At 41.1% G+C, this 21376-nt stretch overlaps 1 protein-coding gene across 5 annotated transcripts in view; it reads left to right on the forward strand.

Annotated features, from left to right (window-relative positions):
- LAMA2 (laminin subunit alpha 2) overlaps nucleotides 1–21376 on the forward strand; it is a 503865-nt gene that overhangs the window by 306401 nt on the left and 176088 nt on the right. For all 5 annotated transcript variants that reach the window (XM_075924139.2, XM_075924141.2, XM_075924140.2 and 2 more), the window contains 3 exons: nucleotides 4035–4162; nucleotides 10643–10729; nucleotides 18344–18555. In XM_075924139.2, the coding sequence (XP_075780254.2) occupies nucleotides 4035–4162; nucleotides 10643–10729; nucleotides 18344–18555 (427 nt within the window). The remainder of the gene's footprint in view (nucleotides 1–4034; nucleotides 4163–10642; nucleotides 10730–18343; nucleotides 18556–21376) is intronic.

Raw genomic sequence — 21376 nt, forward strand, 5'->3', positions numbered from 1 at the left:
AAGCCCCTAGTGGTGCAGACCAGACAGGCTCTTAGTGCTCCTCAGGGTACAAAGCTCTCCCACAGTGCCTCCTGGATACTGACAGCCCCCCGATGAACCTCCCAGATGGCAGCCTGCAGAAAATGCAGCCAGGATCACAGCAGCGCGTCCACGAAAAGCACCAGAGTGCCCAGGGCAGCTCTGGCTCCATGTTGCACAATGCTGTGGTGTCCTGAGTGAGGGCAACCAGAGCATGCACAGACAAAATGCTTTTCTGTCCCTCATCGAGGTAGACAAGCAAGCAGGGAAAGCTGACAACTGGCTGTCTGGTGGTGTGTGTGCGGGGGGGGGGGGGGTGGAACCTTTAAGCACAGACCTCAGATAGCCTCAGACAGCAGCATTAAGTCCTGACCTGGTGCCCTGCTGGAAGTGGTCCCGGCCAACCTTAAATGCGATTCAGAGTCCACTCAGTGTGGATGTGCTATTTCGAAATAGCAAAATGCTATTTCAAAATAAGATATTTCAAAATAACACTGTAGGATAGACATACTCAAAGATAAACTTCATTCTTACACTGAGGTGATAGAAGGAAATTATCATTATGGATTCTGAAAAAATCGATCCACTGTGAATGAAATATTTTCAATTCATCAGATACTTGAATTTGTGGTTCAAAAAAATAGAGTATGAATAGAGAATGAAATCTCATCCCTATTTGACATCAGTACTAGAGCAAGGCTGAACTATGCATTATTCCTGGTACCTAGACTTTAAGGTCAGATGAGACCATGGTTATCATTTAGTATGAGCTACTACATATTGCAGGCAACAGAAAATCATCTACCTGCTCCTATAATAGGCCTCTAACCTCTGGCTGAGTTACTAAAGTCCTTAAATCATGATTTAAATACTTCAAGATTTATACAAGTTTAAACCAGCAAGTGACCCATTCTCCATGCTGTAGAAAAAGGCCAAATAACCTCAAGGTCTCTCCTAATTTGACCTGGGGGAAATTCCTTCCCACCACCAACTACTGTAATCAATAAGACCCCAAGCATATGGGCAAGATCCACCAGCCTGACATGTGGGAAATAATTCTCTTTGGAAACTTATATCTCTCCCCATTTAGTGTTCCATCTCCGGTCTTTGGGGATTTTTGTTATTATCAGTTGCTAATGGGCCACATACCAATGTAGGCAACCCTGTTAGAGAATTCCTCATGTTTTTTACTGTCACTGCTTACCTAGAATGGTTGTTCCAGAATTGTTCTTCTCTGATAGTGAGAAATCTTGGCCTAATTTCAGCTTGTTGATGGCCAAGCTCTTTTGAGTCTCCTCCAGATGAGGTCTCACTGCTGTCTCGTGTAGTAGTTAGTTAAGATTTTGTAATGGCTATTTTTAATAAAAGTCACACTAATAAAAATTCACAGAAGCCTGAACATGTCCCTAACTTTTATTAAAAATTCCCAGGTTGTTAAAGTTGTTAGCACGGTTTCACTTTTTGTGCCAAGGCTAGTAATAAAAATGTTAAAGAAAATTGGTCCCAAGACCTATTTCTGAGGAAATCCATTAGTAAGCTTCCTCCAGCGTGACAGTTCACTTTTCAGTATGAACGGTTGTAGTCTCCCCTTTAATAAGTTCTTCCTCCCCCTTTCAATACTCACATTAATCCTTATTTTCTCCAATAATTTCCCATGTGGAATTCTATCTATGGGGGGAGGGATAGCTCAGTGGTTTGAGCATTGGCCTGCTAAACCCAGGGTTGTGAGTTTAATCCTTGAGGAGGCCATTTGGGGCAAAATTCTGTCTGGAATGGTACTTGGTCCTGCTGTGAAGGCAGGGGACTTGACTCAATGACCCTTCAAAGTCCCTTCCAGTTCAAGGAGATATGCAATCTCCATTCATTTTATTTATTTATTTATTTATTTTTATCAAATGCCTTCCTGAAATCCAGGTAGCTTAAATCTACTAAACTTCCTCTGACAAAACAATCATTTCCTTTGTCTTTAATGTTGCTGTTGGAAAAAAGGTGGCATGATGATTGCAAAATTCTCAAGATGGGGTGAATGGAAATTGCCTCCCCCACCATTTTGTATATGCTGATACCTTGCCTATCATAGGAGAGACAGATGATATGGTTCTAAGGATGACTGGAGATTGGAAGGGAGCTACAAGAAAAATGGCTCTTAAGACTAATGAAGATAAAATCAAATATATGATTATGAACTGATGAGAGAAAAAGGGAGTTTATGTAGTAGACCATAATCATAAATCAGTTAAACATTATAAATACCTAGGAGTATTAATTACCAGTGACAGTATGGTGAGGGAGGAAATTAAGGCACAGCTTCAGGGCAGGAATGCCTATTACCTTTTCCTGAAAAAGAATAAATTCAGCTCCAAAGTACTATTGAGAAAAAACAAGCTTCAGAAATACAAGATCTTGTTTTATATGGATGTGAAACTTGAACTCTTACTGAGAAGGAAGGTGATGGCTTAATATCTTCAAAAATAAAGTAATGAGATGAACTTTAGGGACAATAAAGGAGACTGATGTATAGAGAAATAAAAGACAGAACTATGTAGCACTTTAAAGACTAACAAGATGGTTTATTAGGTAATGAGCTTTCATGGACCAGACCCACTTCCTCAGATCAATATGTGGAAGAAAATTGGCACAACCATATATACCAAAGTGATACAATCAAAAAATGAACGCATGTATAGAGAAGTTCTAATAAGGAACTGTTAAAGGTCGATGGCAGAGGTGGACAATAAGCGGCCCATAGGCTGGATGCGATTTACCAGGGGTAGATAGTTCCCTGGCAGGCTACCAGTGCTTCATTTATTTGTGTGCCCACACATACAGCCACTTGCAGCTCCCATTGACCATGGATCACCATTCACGGCCAGTGGGAGCTGCAGGAAGCAGTGTCCTGGTCTGTGACACTTCCCATATCTCCCATTGGCCAGGAATGGTGATCTGTAGACGGGCGGTTGAAAGAGGCCGTACCTGCAGACATGCAGGTAAATAAAGCACCAGTGGCCTGCTAGCCCTGATGAACTGCATCCAACCCACTTTTTGCCCACCACCGGTTTATGGAGAGCCAGGTATAGCAAATGTAGTGAAATGGCAATAACTTCAGGGGGCAGTTAGAATGACAGAAGACAAATCAGCAAATTGTTTCCTGGTTGGACATCCTTGTGGTGTCCAAGATCATAACGGATGAAGACAGGACAATATCGAGCAAAATCAAAGAGTTCACAATGTGAATTACTATCAATAGGAAAAGTTATGCTGATGACAGAAAGGGGTAAAGGCAAATTATCAGAGCATCCAAAGGCCTATACAGCAAGGGACTGAGCAAATCAGTTGCTAAAAAGGAACACATATGATTTGTTGAAGTTCCATGTTTTGGGGCGTGCGCGCGCACACACACACACGCACACACACACACACAGTTTATTACCTCTAATTAGAAGTAAGAGAAAGAGAATCTCTTGCTTGTACCTGCAAATCATAACACTGATCCTGTTATACAGCATAAGTAATAAATAACCAGGCGTCAGCTTCTGCCAGCTACAGACCTTGTAAAATGAGTGACTGTAATGTGCAGCAGCAACAGTTATGTACAGATGATTGGCTGATATATTGTGTGCTGTATGTGTCAGATCAGCATCTGAATCCTTTACTTTTTCATCAAGAGCATAAGGTCTTTTGTAAGGTTATGATAATAAACCTTTTCACACTTGTAAGTGGATTGGGTCCTTTTAAAATATACCAGTTCTAAACAAGAAAGAAAAAAGTATAAATACTCTTTTAATTTTGCTTAAGAAAATCTCTCCAGAAGGAGCATGAACATTAATGGACACGAACCACTGATTGTAAGAATTAGTTCTCACTATCACTTTTACATATAGTAGAACATGTACTATAAGGAACAATCCTGCTCTTGTGGGAGAATGAATTAGATGACCTTACAAGGTCTTTTCCATTGCTAGATTCTTTGGTTTTGAGATTGAATTGATATTCTCCACTTTGCATCTTCTATTCAGGACTGCAAGTACAATACAGGTGGCCCATACTGTGATAGATGTCTTCCTGGTTTCTATGGTGATCCTACTAAAGGCACAAGTGAAGACTGCAAGATATGTGCTTGTCCATTAACCATCCCTTCTAATAAGTAAGATGCATGTTTACTGTATAACAATAATTTGTTCATACATTTCATAAATTTGTGTTATTTTTGTGTTGAGTGCTTTTTCTCTTTTGAAGGAGGCTTTCTAAATGTCATAGTTCAAATAAAAACAACAATAATTTTGTTCAGTTATGATTTAAACCGTGGACTCTTTTAGAATTGATACTGCTTCATTTTGGGCCAGTCAGTACTGTAAAATATTGTCTCACATAGGGTTTTATGAACATTAATAAATATCATATGACCTCAGATAAATATTAGTTCCACAGAAATATTAGTGACACAGAAAAGCTGAATGGCTTTAATTACTATAAAAACAAAGAGTAGCCCTGTAGCATCTTAAAGAATAACAAAATATATATAGTATCGTGAGCTTTTCTGGGTAACGGTCACTTAATCAGATGAGTTGAAATGGGTCTTACCCAGTATTTCCTGTAAGCTGCGCTGCAGCACAGCTTCACAGGTGATTAATAGCCCCACCTAGTCAGTCAGCTCCATGCATGGTGCCCTGAGCCCCTAACTGGGCAGGGCTGTTTAATCACCTTTGAAGCTGTGCTTTCCTGCAGTTTAGAGGGAACACTGGTCTTACCAACCAAAGCTCATGATACTATATATTTTGTTAGTCTCTAAGGTGGTACAGCACTACTCATTGTTTTTAAAGTTACAGACTAAAACAGCTATCCCTCTGAGGTATTTTTGTAATTATTATGCCAGTCAAGACTGGGGAAAAAGTAAAATCTAAACTTCTCAACTCCCAGAGCTGTGTTCTCATCACTAATCAGTATTCCCTCTTAACAATGTCCCACTTTACCCTCCCTTACATTAGCCCTCCATTTACCCTCCTACCACATTAGCTCTTCATTTAAATAGAAAGCTGAAATTACATATTTTGTGTGTGTTTTTCTTAGGCGTTTAAGCTGGTTTTTTAAACTTTCTCAATAGTAGTTGGATAACCAATCGGGCTAAGATTCCTTCTGCCTTTTTCTTTTTAATTGGAATTCAAGTAGCTCATTGTAGCTGCTGATTCATTCAAAATCTGATGAATAGAAGAGAATTTTCCTAGTTAATTCATCCTTGTAACTTGCAAGTCAAGGCATTCTAACTCACTCATAAATATTTCTTGGAATACTCACTATGAACTTATATTAGTAAATATTGGTGAAATTGTCAAATCATTACAACTATTTCTCTGTGATGCTTACATGCAGGCAATTCAATAGACCCGTAGTGTCCAACAATCTAGCCACTAGTCACATGTGGCTATTTGGCCACTTGAGTGTGGCTAATTTGCTGTAGCAGTAGCCACTGGTTGGACACCATGGCAATATGTTGTGGTTTGATTCCCTGGGTTTATCCAGGATGATGTCCTGACAGTTCAAATAACAAAATTCTATTGATACTGTGTACTCTAGGTAAAGTTCTGCTCTCAGACCCTCATGCTGGATCTTCTGGCTGATATTCTGCTTGTCTCACATGTGAAGACATATTTTTAAAATAAAGATATGGGTTCAAATTAACAACTTTAGCATAATCCAGCCACAGCCTGACTGTGTTCCTTTTGTGGCAGTGTCATCATTTGTGCTGCCAGTATTTTAGGAGCCCAATGTCAAAGATTCCAAATCCATGTCCAACCTGCTTTAATACTTAAGAGACAAAGATGATGATTGCTTCATAGGACGTTTAGGGCTAAATTATTTCTCCATGAATCAGAGCTCTGCAGGGAACAGGGAAGGAGGGCATCACCTGAATGGAAACCTGACTGCACAAAGCATAGGTGGCCCAGTTTTTGCTCTTAGTTATATCAGATTAACTCTGTTGACATCAGTGGCGTTGTTCCACATTCACATCTCATTGTAAGTCAGATGGTACTCTGACCAGCAGTGTGCAGAGTTCCTGGGGGAAAGTGGTGCACAACTGGCCCTTTAAACAGTCCTGTCCTGGTGCTGGTGCTATTCAGTATACAAGGCTTTACACCTACCCGGCCCAGGCATAATTCCCCTGGAACCACTACTACAGGTATGTTACCTACTAGTCCCCAGCAGAGGCAGTAGATAATCTTTCTTTAGCATGGCTGTATTGTAGTGTATGGGCTTTTTGTACCTGCACCCCTGTCTAGTATACACGTTTGTGCAGAGCACCTTCTGCTTTTGCTTGGGATTGAACCCTCAAATTGCCTGGTGGGTCTCACTTTCCCACAACCACACACTTTTGAGCACTCCACAGGCTGCTTCTAATAAGGAGATATCTATACTTCAGTCACTGAGCTAGCACAATCAATGCACTAGCAGTGAAGCCAGGACAGTGAGCTTTTCAGCATGGACAAGTCAGCCCAGGCTTGGAACCCTGAGTAGTTACTTATATAGCTAGCCCTCCCTGATGGGCATCCTGCCACAGCTTCACTGCTCAAGCTGCAATCACACCCCATGATTGCATTATAGACATACCCAGCCTCATTCATTTGTAACTTGTACTTGGCTCCATGCTCATCCTCACATGTGAGAAGACTGCAGTGGCAGCTGCTGCATAAACAACATGAGGAACCTCCCCCACTATGTGAGTGGGAGTAGGAGACTGAAGTAAAGCTTCCTATTGTAAGAATATGTACTTCAGTACAGTCCTGCCGTCAGTTAACCATGAGAGTGGTAGCAAATAATATCCAGTATTTTATGTTGTGCAAGTATGTATTGGCTGAAATCAGCTCTTGTAGTGAGGTTACTTTTCACTGGGAAAATGTCTGTAACAAAATGCCCATCTCAGGTAATTGACTTGTGGGCAGTGTGCTTTTCTTACAACTGGAGGATGAAAGCTCTGCTTTCTATACTGAGTTTTTTCTCTTAAAGATATGGGCCCAAACCAGCATGCCATGTGATGATCCCAAACTGTGATGGAGGAAGGAAGTGCTTAGAATCCATATCTGGAATCAAATTTTGCTCATATCTCTAAAATGGGTAGAGCCAAAACTGTGTACAAACATTCCCAACATGTTGTGGGGGAAGTCGGGGTTCTAATCTCATTGCTTATGCCCAGCTGTAAACCTTTTTTATGATATTAAAACAAAATAAAGTGATGTCTTTTGCACTAGAGCATATTATATTAGCTTAAAATATTCTTTTTTCATAATTACTGCTATTGTGACAATATAACTTAGCTTTACTTCATGACATATTTTAGTATGCATGGCTCTGTAAATCATTCAGAATGCGACAGCAAAATTCTTTCCAAGGTAGCTGAGAAGAAATATCAAAACATTTCCAGCAACCTTCTGCCTTTCTTCCCTGACATATATAATTTCCCCCAATTGTGTATGTACCCCAAATTAGCTCCAAATGTAAAGTTCAGAAGAGTTCATTCCTGCATGCAGTGTTTTTGTAACTGTGTCAGTCTTAACATATTAGAGACACAATGTCAGTAAGGCAGATCAATTTTTGTTTGTGACACAAGTGTTTGACCTTACATAGATCTCTTTGACATTCTCAGTATGTTTCCCAGACTTGAAGAAGAGCTCTGTGTGTCTTAAAAACTTGTTCCTCTCACTACAGAAGTTGGGCTAATAAAAGATATTACCTCATCCATATTGTCTTTCTGAGCATACTATTAACAATTTCTGTTTCTCTAACATATAATTTAATCCACTTTTTTGCATCACATGGTCTAGTTTTTGAGAACCTAGGAAGTGGCCAGTATATACATTGTGCACATACAAAAAAGTATTCAACTCATCAACTTACATTATTAATTGGACTTTCCTACCTCACACTCTAAATCTGAGTAAAATGTGTCTTGTATAACTCACTACTGTCTATACAAGGAATTTCTGGGCAGATTTGAAGCCAAATTGTTTGCTATGATATTCAAAGAATATTTCTCTATCTATGGTACTTATATGCCCTCCCCCCAAGCACCGTAGTATCTCAGCACCATACAATCTCTATCCTCACAGTACAGGTTGGATCTCTATAGTTAGGACTTCTGTCATCCAGCAGCATCTGTGGTCCAACATCCCTGTAAGAACTCCCAGGCTGGAGCATTCACTTGGAAGACCTAAGCCCTGCGCTCAGCAACTCCTCTCCCCCACCCCCAGACCTTCTGGAGTGCTGCAATTAGCTCATTTGTAGCATTCAAGCTCAGGGACAGAGTGGGAGGACCAGGGATGATGGACACTTGGGGGAAGTTGCAGGGTGGCTGCAAAGCCCTTTGGCTGGTGATGTGGACTGGGAGCATAGGCTGGCAGCTGCAGGGCTCAGTATATTCCCATTGGGTTGTGTAGCCTGGGGGTGAAGAATAAGATAATTGATATGGCTATGGCTAGCGTAATCTGACTAGAAGGTTTTAGGTCTGTCCTCCTACTCCAGGTCACAAAGGTTGAGAGCTCTGAAGCTCTATTACTGGAGGCAAATCTAGGGACTCACAACAGAAGTCACACTTACAATTAGGATAGTTCCAAATTAAAACAATTTTTATTATGACCGGTATTAGGATGGCAATATAAAATGCACAGCACTGATGGCACATCTTAATTCTATCACCCCAGAAGGTAGCATTAACAAAGTTTGGATATATAATTGTACTTATCTAAGTAACACGACAAGTAAAGTTCCAATACATTGTGAGCTATGAAGACTAAAAATAAGAGTATTGAACCTATGTAAACTACAAGTTTCATAGCAGTACACGGCACTTTTATCCCTCGTGGATCACAAGATATGGGATCACAATATGGTGACACATATATTGGGAAACCTGGGTAATTATCAGGAGTTTCAAAATTCCGGTAGTTATTTTCCTTGACAGATAGCAGAACAAAATAGTACAAATAAAATGTGTGCAACTAGAATACTTCCAAAGAATTTTTTTCTATAAGGTATATGTCACCCTTTGGGCAGGGTTTTTCCCTCACTACATTTTTTTTGTACAGCACGCATCCCAACAGGACAGAAGTCCTGAATGGAATGAATATTCATGAGCTGGAATAAAGTTTTCTTGGCCCTTACTTTGTTTGGCCTATACATTGTGACTTTACCACCCCTGAGTAATGAGGTTATTACACCGCACTGTCATGTATTCCCTTCATAGGATACAAATGGGAATTGCTTACTTATGTTCAGTCTGCAGACTTGACTTGCCTCAAATAAGGAAAACTTGAAAAAAAAATATGAATCATATTTTTTTGATGGCCATTACAAGAGTGGAATATTATGTTTATCCTATTATTTTTTATTATTACTTCTATATTACTATATATTAATATATGTAATAAAATGACTGCTGAGCTATTCATTTTGGGCTAATTTCACATGATTGTAAAGGTGTATTACATAGATAATAAAAGGCATCACAATTCTGAAATGTCAATTTCCATCACAGTTAATTCATTATTATGCAGTTATTATGGCTCCTCAGAGGTTTCTAGGTCACATTCAAAGTTTGTTACATGGTTCACAATAGTGTAAGCAATACCCCCAGGGGAAAGAAGAGAAAATTACAAAAGCTTGTTCACGTTTACTAACTGCACTGTACTCATTCTTTTCATAGCGTTTTGTCCTAAGGCTGTTGGACCACTGGTGTTTCTTGTGGCAGCCAGAGTGGTTATAAATAGAATTTAAGTTAATCTATAATTGAAACAGAAGAAAGAATAACTGAGGGCAGATTGCTTTAAAGTGGTAGAGTGAAGGATCTCTTGTTGTCCTAAACCGTTTATATCTTTGTGTGCCAGCAGATTACCTCATTACAGTGTGTCAGTCATGTAACAGGGAGGAACACAGCCAGGGTAAAACACAATTATAGGAGGCTTGCAAGCATGCAAATAACTGCATTGGCAAGACCTGACTTTTATATAAAGCCATAGCTAAAAACATACATGAAGAAGTAAAGCTCTGTAGTCTGCAATCCATTTTGAAATTGCAGCATGACGGGATGGCTTGTTGATACAGCTATTGCCATTTGATTTGCTCACCTAAGGAGAATTTTAATCTTGAATTGTCTTGGAAGTTACACCAAACATTTTCCTTTACCCGTCCCCATCTCCTTTTGGTTCCATTGAGCTTCTTTCCCACTCCATGTAAACTATGTTATATGAGCTTTCCAAAGAATTGCCCTTCAGTTCCACATGGATTACAGTCTGAGGTTTCATGTTTTGCCAGGCCCTCGGGGGCACAGACAAGCAGCTGTACATTCCTGCTTTTTAATGGTGGACTGATTCAGTGAAAGGCTAAAGTCCCATAATAATATGACATTGGGATGGTGCCATCAGCTGTGCTATATCCAGTGTCGGTAGAAATAGCAGAGTCATTCCAACTCCTTTTGGCTGGAGTCAACCCTAAACTCCATGTGCTGGACCAGAGGGACTTTCCCTGTGCTCTGTTTTCAAAGCAATGCTTTCTGGTGAGAGAAGGGAATTAAAACACTAATGATTATTTTTTTATGTTTCCTCTTTGTCCCTGTTTTTGCTCAACATCAACAACATAGCTTTAGCCCAACATGTCATTTAGACCGAAGTCATGGATTAACATGCGATGAGTGCCCACCTGAGTACGCAGGACCACGTTGTGAGAGGTAAGTGCCATGCCATTCTCTTTTTTACCATTTCTCTCTTAAAATCTAAAGCAAGAGTGTTCTTCAACATAGGATTATCATGCCTGTTTGTTCTCTCCTTTTGCCCCCAAACTTACAATGAACTCACAAAAGAGGTTTCTATTCATACTTCTCTGTCACAGAGTATGTATACTGATATAGTTACCTATTTTATATACTAGTTTTCTTACATTGCTTTGTAAATCAGTTGCAAAAAAAGGGATCATTTATTATTTGAAGGTTAAATATTAACTACAACTTCAAAAAGACACTTGTCAGAAAGCAATCAGAGTTTTTAATATTAGCTTTCTGGCTATTTTGTACCTCTTTTGAACTTTCATAATTATTTTTTGTCTTTAAAATGTGAGTCAAATGCTCAGAGCATGGTGAATCAATTATTCAGTGTATCACTGTTGCTTCTTTTTGAAAAGTGTGCAGCCAAAAATGCAACTTTTCTAAGAGGATTTATTTGCCGTGTTAATTATTTTAAGCCAATATTTAAAATCTTTGTTGCTTCTAGATTTCTATTGCATTTCTATTGTAAGTTACTTAGCAAGAGGAGCTACAGGGGTTTAAATAGTGACAGAAAAATGTGTGTAAAATGTACAACAAATTTACAATGCCCAAATAAATAATTCAGAGATGTATCTATTGCTTTAGAATATCTCATTTTAACCTATATAAAAAAGACAAGAGAAGCTTTGCATATAAGAACATGAGAATGACCTCACAGGATCAGATAGATGGTCCATTTATTCCAGTATCCTGTCTTCTGAGAGTGATCAGTACCAGTGCTTCAGACAGAATGAACAAAACATGGCAATTTATCAAGTGGTCCGTTCCTTGTCATCCAGTTCCAGCTTCTGGCAGTCTGGTGTAGTCATGTATAGTTGGTCTTAGTCTAACTTCCCTCCATGAGCTGTTGGTATTAGGAGAGCCTAAAGTTTAATGAAGTTCCTTTTCTATCCTCCCATCCCACTTCTGGGTTGTTATAGAAGCTGTAGCTCAGCGGTTTCTCTTTGAAGTCTGGTCCTGAAGCTTTTTTGGACAGTCCCAAACTGGACAGTCCCTACGTAAAAGAATAAATGGACACAAATCAGATATTAGGAATGGCAACATACAAAAACCTGTTGGGAAACACTTGAATCTCACTGGACACACAATTGCAGATCTAAAGGTAGCCATCCTGCAGCAAAAAAACTTCAGGACCAGACTTCAAAGAGAAACTGCTGAGCTACAGTTCATCTTCAAGTTTGACACAGTCAACTCAGGATTAAACAAAGACTGTGAATGGCTTGCTAACTACAAAAGCAGCTTCTCCTCTCTTGGTATTCACACCTCCAGATCAGCTACTAAAAGTGGGCATCATCCTCCCTGATTAGATCCACCTCGTCATCTCTAGCCTGATTCTGGCCTGCATATTTATACCTGCCTCTGGAAATTTCCACTACATGCATCTGACGAAGTGGGTTTTTGCCCACAAAAGCTTATGCTCCAACACTTCGGTTAGTCTATAAGGTGCCACAGACTCCTCACTGCTTGTGTTTACACTGTCATCTCCTTTTGTGAAACCCTTAGAGAGGGGTAGCTTAGAGTTTGCAGTGCTCCCTGTCAGCTACTTAAGGGAAGTGCTGAATTAGTATATCCCTAGGCCCCCAGGCCATCCAGCATATCATCCTGATTTGCATACCTCTGACTAGATCCTGGATCCTCCAAAGTGCTGCTTTGACCTTTCTTTTGGTGGACTTTTTGCCTTGGGACTCACTGCTAGAGTTTTCTTCCAGCATAGACCATAAAGTGAATGAAGGCCGCTGAGTGTAAACTGATGTAAGTTACAGGATGAAAAATGGGAGAGTGGGATTGTAGCAAGAAAAGTGACCAAAAAAAAGTGAAAGAGACGAGAAGGGTTCCATGTTTATACCCTCTTTCACCTTCTAGTATATTTACTCCTGTGTAGCCATGCTGTTCCAACTTACAGTCATAGTGATTTCCACTGAAAGCCCATATAGTGCCGTGATTTCTCTACACAGAGCACGTATGTGTGTGCAGGCTGTCTCCTCTACTTGCCCATCTTCACTGTGGCTGCTCCTGCTGAGTGCTATTTCTGCCTGTCTTTTCCAGTCCACCTTGGACATCTTCCTCCTCCTTTCAGCTATGGAGCTGTGAAGTTAATGACTGCAGGAAGTAATCACATCAGGAACACTTTGATGGCAGTTTGTCAACGCAAGGTCATTGACAGTTTCCATCAGCAATAACTGCTGTTTTTGATATCAGAAGGGTAGCCATGTTAGTCTGATCAGCCATACTGTCACTGATACGTTCTCCTGCACATCTACCAACGTAATATATGCCATCATGTGCCAACAATGCCCCACTGCTATATACATCGGCCAAACTGGACAGTCCCTACGTAAAAGAATCAATGGACACAAATCTGATATTAGGAATGGCAACATACAAACCACAGGAATCCTCACCGCTTTTGCTGTTTTTGAATGGAGCAAAATATGTAAATTAGTGTCAAGGAGGGGGAGGCGTTATTTAAATTGAACATGTTTTTTCTTTGTTTTTTTAAAAATATAGAACAAAATTAAAATGTGAAAAGAATGTTGCTTAGGTTGCAAAGCCAGGCACTCAAAAATTAGCATTTATAGTTGTACATACAACCTTAATTTGACTACACAGTGCATGGTTAATCACATGCTATTTTCCCATGGCACCATTGCTTCATTCAGTGCATAGGTTGGAAGCACTAAGGAACCAAATTAAGGTTGAATAGGCAACCAGGAATGCATTATTTTCCAAACTTTAGAGCACTTGGCTTTGCAATGTAAAGAATTTTTAACATTTTATAGGGTCTCTTGAATCAAAGTGATTTTTCTATTGGTTGGAACTTAGTTAATGGTTGCTACCTATGTCAAGCTCAACCAAATAGTGAGAAGAGGCAATAACCAAGCAACGGGAGTACTAAAGGATTTAGCCTGGGTGGAATACTTCACTAGTGTTGAGTAGTACCGTACTCCATGAGCAGGCCTCTTTAAATGAGAAGCACATTCTGGTGTTCTATGGCTGCTTGTGAGAATGCAGCCTATGGGTGGTAAGAGAAGGGCTTATACGTTTTCCAGGTTGACTAGAACAGCAAAACCAGATAGAAACAGAAGATCACAGGATACCTGTAAAATGGGGGAGGCAGAAGAGTGAGTTAAATGAAAAGAGGGAAAATACTGAAAGATTATTACAGTTTTTCTCACTCTGTCCATAAAGCTTTTCTCCAGTAATCAGAATTGTCTTTCTTAGGTTTTGTTCCCACCCTTAATGCAGGAAGTTTACTGTCCATGTCACACAAAGCTTTGCTCTTCATTTACATGAGCCTTCCCAAAGGCATAGCACATTGAATCAGAGAACAGCAGAAGTGAAGTTGTCTTAAAAAGAGGACATATAGGAAAGTGGAAGGATCGGGGGGAGGGAGAACACCTTAGTTCTATGATAGAGCTACCATAGATCAGGGGTTCTCAACTTTTTTTTCTGAGGTCCCCCAACATGCTATGCAAATTCCAAGGCCTACCTGTGCCACAACAACTGGTTTTCCACATACAAAAGTTAGGGTTGGTGTTAGGGGATAACAAGCAGGGTAATTGCCTGGGGCTCCAAGCCACAGGGCCCCCCACAAAGCTAAGTTACTCAGGCTTTGGCTTCAGCCCTGGGTGGCAGAGCTTAGTGCCTGAGGCTTCAGACCCATGGGGTTAGTCTTTTGCCTTTCTGTCCTGCCCCCACCCCTCAGTGAGTCTAACATTGGTGCAGCTTGGAGGACCCTCTGAAAATTGATTGTTGCCTCCCCTGGGGTGCCCCATTCTCATGGTTGAGAACTAGTGCCCTTGTTTCTACCTGTTTTCAAAATGTAATCAGGGTTCAGGACAATATGTGAATGTAGTTAGAATTAGGGCCATCCTTACCCATACACAGAATATGCAGCTGCATAGAGCACATTTGGGGCACCAAAGGGTCTTAATGTCCACCCACCTGCCTCTTCCTATCCCTGTTCTGTGGCTTCACTTTCTCTGGAGAGGCTCTAGTTAACTTAAAAGTGAAAAAGCTTGTCAGATCTATTAGCAGAGCACAGAACCTTATGAAAGAGCCATTCAAGTGGTAACAAAGTCATTTAACAGGCATTTGCCAATCCGGTATATATTGTCAGTTTCTGTATCTACTGCCTTAGTCTACAGGACCTTAGTTTAAAATTTGCTCTAAAGGTATATTGTTAGTGCATTGCTGAAGATTATAAAATCACATCTATAAACAATCATCCCCAGCCTCCGACTGCCATTTGGCCTAGGGGCATGAATTTAACAGTACTGCATAGGGCCCTATATAGCCGAAGTATGGCTCTGGGTAGAGTATAGCTTTGAAATGCTGACAAGGTCCATGAGGCTGTGGTTTATATATTTTATTATCAGTTTGAACTAACCAGAATACAAGAAGCTACCAAAGTCTATTGTTGTTAATACCAGTGTTATATGATTAGCAGCCATAGTACTTTCAAATCCATGGAGTATTTTTAATATGAATGGCTTTGAAGTTTCTCTGAGTATTATCAGATACAGAACTAAAGCCTAAATGGAAGGAAAAGAGAAAAATGAATATGCACTGAGGAAAGAAAAAAAAGAGATTAGTAACACAGGAAGTTATAGATTTATCTTCTATACGTCCAACAATAACAAGGTTTTTACTATTCACATGTGAATGCCTTAAGAAAAGCATAGGTGAAATGTTCCTGATGTGCCATTCTTTTTACTTATAATAAAGTTTTACATGGAAAATTCAGTAGTTTCTCCACTTTGGGGAAAGTATATCCTATATTACTTGGGAACCTGTCTTAAGAAGAGTTCCTAGGCTCTTGTAAATAAGATGTCATCTCTATAAATGTAGTAACTCATTGTAAAGGAAGTAAGTTTGAAACTAATCTTTAATCATTGCTGAAATACTGTACATATGTAACCCACACTCCTAGGCTATGTCTAGACTGCAAGCCTCTTTCGAAAGAGGCTCTTTTGAAAGATACTTTCGAAAGAGGCTCTTTCGAAAGAGAGCGTCTAGACTGCACGTTGAACTTTCGAAAAAGCGGCTTGCTTTTTCGAAAGAAAGCATCCAGTGAGTCTGGATGCTCTCTTTCGAAGAAGCCCTATTTACATTGATGAACGCCTTCTTTCGAAAGAGGAACTTTCGAAAGAAGGCGTTCTTCCTCGTGAAATGAGGTTTACCGCCATCGAAAGAAAAGCCGCGTTCTTTCGATTTAATTTCGAAAGAGCGCGGCTTGAGTCTGGACGCAGGGGAAGTTTTTTCGGAAAAAGGCTACTTTTCCCGAAAAAACCCCTGAGTCTGGACACAGCCCTAGTGTGGTTCACTGACCAATGCAGTAGCACCTAGACCTCAGCAGCAGTTAAAACCAACAGACCTCTACAGCATGGGCTGGGAGCTATCTGGCTTTTAAAAGCTCAGAGGGTAGCAGCTCGTATACTAAGCTTCAGAGGTCCCAGGTTCAAATCCGCCCGATGGTGGTTACACATCCAGTAGAGGAATATCACCATCCAGTGGTGGTTACACATCCATGGAGGAATATTCGTTGCTTTGCTGTGACTAAAACACAATATGTTCTAAATTGATGACAAGTTCTGAATATAAAGTAAATCAAGAAGAGTGTGGTACACTATCCTAAAGGCCATTGACTGTATCCTATTCTTCTCTTGTGAAACAGCAGTGATTGGAGAAGGTCATGCATAAGAAATAAAACATAGAGCAGGTTGTGCAGGGGAGCGGACAGACTTGCCAGGCCCCTGGACAATGTTTCGGGGTGGTGACTGGCTGTGCACTCCCAGAAGGGGCGGGGCCTCAGCTGGAAAGGCAGCCAGTCCTCAGTGCCACCTGGAGTGTGCTGTGCTGCCCTCTGCCCTCCCCTTACCCCAATCAGGCAACCCTGAGAGCCATCTAGAGAACACCGGGAGGAACTCCAGTGGCAATTTAAAGGGTCCAAGGCTCTAGTGGCTGCAGCTACTCCTGCAGTAGCAGCAGCTGGCTGCCCCAGGCCTTTTTGAATTGCCATGCTCCGGGGCAACTACCCCCATAGTTTCCCTCTATGGGCGGGCCTGATGTTGTGCAACCTTTACTCACACTGAGGTGTACATATACATTTAGTCCCATTTGGGCTGTTTGTATGAGTAAGGCTTACAAAATCTAGACCATAATAGTTTTTAATTTTAGATATGGTGGAGGAATTGGAATACTTTATTTAAGTTGTATAGCATCCTGCAATGGACAGATTTGATCAGATTCAGACAGAATCTCCTCTCTAATCTCAATCATCCAATGCTTTATGAGCTCTGTTAGATCTAATAGTCATTTCATAAGACCGTTATAATAAAGGTGTTAGGATCCCTTTAGAAGCAATGATGAGATGTGCTGAGGTGGACTTGATGGAAAAGAGTGAAGTTGCCCCTGAACTTCTGGGAGGAAAAGTGTAGTGAAGATTTATGGGTCTATTCAGGCAAAATGTACAAGATTCTTGCTCCTGTATCCTGCCTGATATGTGATGATGTAGAGCTGATACTGTCAAAATATTAGAGTTGATTTTGGACTGATTTGAAAACAGTCTACTAGTTGGAGTTCCTGGCTTAAATAACATGGAGGTTAGTAGAATTTTGGCCTTCTTTTATGTTGAATTCTTGTGAAATGACATAAACATCAATTACTAGCCTGAACTAGGAGATTTTACGTTCTTTCTTTTACTTCTCCTTTAACAATAAAATGATCTTACTGTGAAGTGTGAGCAAATGCAGTGGAAAGGGAGAGCAGACCAGAATATAAATAGAAATGGGCTGCAACAGTAAAGATACACTTTCAAAACATGCCATGTGCATTCAGATTCACTATTTTTTTACATAGAGCCTGGAGAAAGCAACTGGTAGAGAAACAGGTAATATCTTAGCATCCCTCTTTTGAAATTAAGGTGCAGTATATCTTATTTAGCTAAAACTTAGTAGTTCTCACATTACATTACATTCTCTCAATATAACCTCTGTGTGGCAGACAGACATGCTTGTAGTATTAAACAAATTGCTCTATGTGGCAGATGTGATGTATTTATTTATCTGTGTATCAATATATTTATTTATTTACATGGACAAGCAGACAGACAAACAGGAAATTGCTTCTGTATTGTTAGGAAAAATTGTCAGCCTTCTTGATTAGTGAGTACAGAAAAGCAACCTATTTGGGTAGCTACACATGATGTGCTGTACAAAGGCTTTGCAACATGGACCTGAATTCCTCTAGAGTGCCAATAGACAGATTTCTTATTATGCTTCTGTCTTGTCTTCAGTACCAGTGACAAGATTTCTCCCCATCTTGAAAATCTAATTACTAGCAGAGCTGGCAGGATTACAGCTGGTTCTGTACAATGCTGTTTTTCAAGGTGATTAAAGAAAAAGAAATACTTAAAAGAAAATCAAACCATCCTTAGTGATTAGTGAGACAACAAAAATGTAAACATTTCTCCTAACAGGATTATGTAAATACTCTGAGTGATAGTATCTCTTGTCGTAGGTGTGCAGATGGCTATTTTGGACAACCTTTAATACCAGGAGGATCATGCCGGCCCTGCCAGTGTAATGACAACCTTGACTTCTCTGTTCCTGGCAGCTGTGACAGCTTATCTGGAGCTTGCCTGATATGTAAACCTGGTATAACAGGCCAATACTGTGAAATGTGTGCTGATGGATATTTTGGAAATGCTCTTGATCCAAAGAATTGTCAATGTAAGTCCTGAACTCTAGCTTCTGCTGACAGAATTGATATATTCCATATCAGCGTAATTGATGAGTACCTGAGATGTGTGTGGAGAGCTGCATGAATGTGAGTGAGCTAATATATGTATATAAGAAAAAGCGATGCTCACTATTTCTATCTATATATAGAAAGAAAGATTTCAATGTATATTTAAAGCAGAAATTATTGAAAAGCATCCTGCTACATGTGAACAGTGACATGGATAAAGCTGTGTGTTTGGTATTACAGTAGGGACTACATTTTAAAAATGGCATTTTAAGAGCCACAGTAATCAGTAAACACAACTTCCATTTTTGTTGAGACTGTGTGTTTTTCAGGCCTACTGGTTGATACTGTACTTTATTTAGGGCTTGATACTCTCTTACTGGTAGAAATCAAAAGGCCTGTGACCGTGCCCCCTCCCACGTTCTGGTCCCAGCCGCTTTCCCAGCCGGTCGATTTATTGCTGCACGTCGGATTCTATCACGTTCCCCCTTTTAGCGGTTGGGGGAAGGAAGGGGGGCCCGGGCCCACCCTCACTCTCGGGCCCCAGCCCAGGGCCCTAAGGACTGAGACTGCGCCCCAGTCTCGGTCCGGCTGACGGGGTTGTGCCCCTAAACGCACCAGCCCACGGGCTGTTTCACCGCCCTGCCCTGGGCTACTTCCTTCCTCCCCCACCCCTCTGCGGGGTATCTGTACTCACGGCGTCCGAGCGCCCTGGGAGACGTTCACAAGGACATCCGGATCCCTCCACTCTCCAGCAGTCCGTGTAGTCTCCTCCTCTCTCCCCCGCCTCTCATGGCTTGGGTTTTTTTTAACTTCCCGCCACACCGGGAGGGATTTACGCGCCCCGCCCTCAAGCCGTCCGGCACATTGCATCGCCTCCCCCCTCCCCTTTCCCTGGCTGGGCAGAGGCCGCTTCAGCTGCGCTGCGGCGTCTCTCCAGCTGAGCTATGGCGCCCATCAGCTGAGCCGCGGCTCGGGGCAAGCAACGCACCGCCAGCGCGCGTTTTGCGGTGGCGCTAATCAGCTGAGCCGCGGCGCCATTCAGCTGAGCTGCGGCTTGGGAGCAACTGGTGCACAGCCGGTATGCGCTTCGCGGTGCCTCGGAGAGGGCGCAGAATCTCGGGCGTTGAGTGCGGGGTCTCGGCACCCCATCACAAGGCCACAGGGGCCACTTGAGTTACAGTGGTGTAAAACTAGTGTAAATTAGAAGAGAAACAGCTGGGCTGTGTCTAGACTGGCAAGCTGTCTACACTACCCGCTTGAATTTCCGCAAGAACACTGACTTCCTACTGCCTGAAATCAGTGCTTCTTGCGGAAATACTATGCTGCTTCCGTTCGGGCAAAAGTCCCTTTTGCGCAAAGCTTTTGCACAAAAGGGCCAGTGTAGACAGCTCAGATTTGTTTTGCACAAAAAAAGCCCCGATCGTGAAAATGGCGATCAGGGCTTTTTTTGCGCAAAAGCGCCTCTAGATTGGCACGGACGCTTATCCGCAAAAGCACTTTTTGTGGAAAAGCATCCGTGCCAATCTAGATGCTCTTTTCCGCAAATGCTTTTAACGAAAAACTTTTCCGTTAAAAGCATTTGTGGAAAATCATGCCAGTCTAGACGTAGCCCTGGTGGTTTTACTGCAATATGCTGCTGAGGTTGCAGTTTCTGGAGCATTTGGCTAGGTTGGTGTTTCTTAAGGTAGCCCACAAAACCACTCTGAGAAACCTGCTAACTGGCCACTCTGGTGTGTTTATTTACCTGCTCCACAGCCACGGAGCCTCACAGCTCCCATTGGCTCTGGTTTGCCATTTGCAGCTAAGGGGAGCCAAGGCTGCAGTCAGTAAATAAACAAATGGGAGCGGCCAGTTAGCAGGTTTCTCAGAATGGTTTCACAGAGCACTTTGAGAAAACTGGGCTACGTGCTAAAATATGAAATTCTGGCTCATCACTAATTGGTTTTGTAGTTTTGTCTAGTACTGATTTGTAGTTTTACAGTGGGACGTCATTTAGAAGCATGGTTTCAAAAGTGGTCTGTATATTTGGGTACAAGGGCTCTAATTCTAAGGACTTTTTTGGTAGATTCTGAGCACCACCAACTCCATTTGAATTAAATTAGGATTTTGGTCAGCACCCCCTGACTATCAGACTGTTTAGGTTTAAAGTTGGGCATCCAGAAATGGAAGTACCCCAATTTGAGGCCCCCTTTGAAAATATAGGTTTTTGCTTAGCAGTCTCTTTAATTGATATACAATGTTAATACTTATCTCCAATGGGATATTGTAAAGTTTTTTGTTCTTAGCATTTAGAGAGCCTTTCATGAAGGATTTCAAAGCATTGTTATTGATCCTTTATCAAGTGTTTCCGTTGTGTGGATACACACGTGTATCCATAAACTGTGTGTGCATAACAATATCTTGTGTGTATGTGTAGAGATAGCTAACTATATAGTCAGATAAGTATGCGTAACTATCTCCATAGACTGTATGTGTATGCAAAATTATAAAGCTAGCGTCTATGTAGCACTTTTCCTCGGTAGATTTTAAAGTGCTTTAGAAAGATGGTCAGTTTCAATTCTCCTCACTTTACAGATGGGGGATATGAGGCACAGAGCAGTGATATGGGTAATAGGACTTTCCAAATATGCTGTACCTAGATAGTGTTAAAAAAATAGCATTCACAAGTGGTCTCAGAACTGGTTAATAATTCATGATATGATGTCACATGATTTAAGACTTTAATGTCACTTAAAAAGCACAAATCAAACTTCAGGTGCAATCACAGCTCCCATAACTGTCTCACCCTCCCTCAAACATTGA

This window comes from Pelodiscus sinensis, chromosome 3, assembly GCF_052426305.1.
Source record: "Pelodiscus sinensis isolate ZL-2025 chromosome 3, ASM5242630v1, whole genome shotgun sequence".
NCBI lineage: Eukaryota > Metazoa > Chordata > Testudines > Trionychidae > Pelodiscus > Pelodiscus sinensis.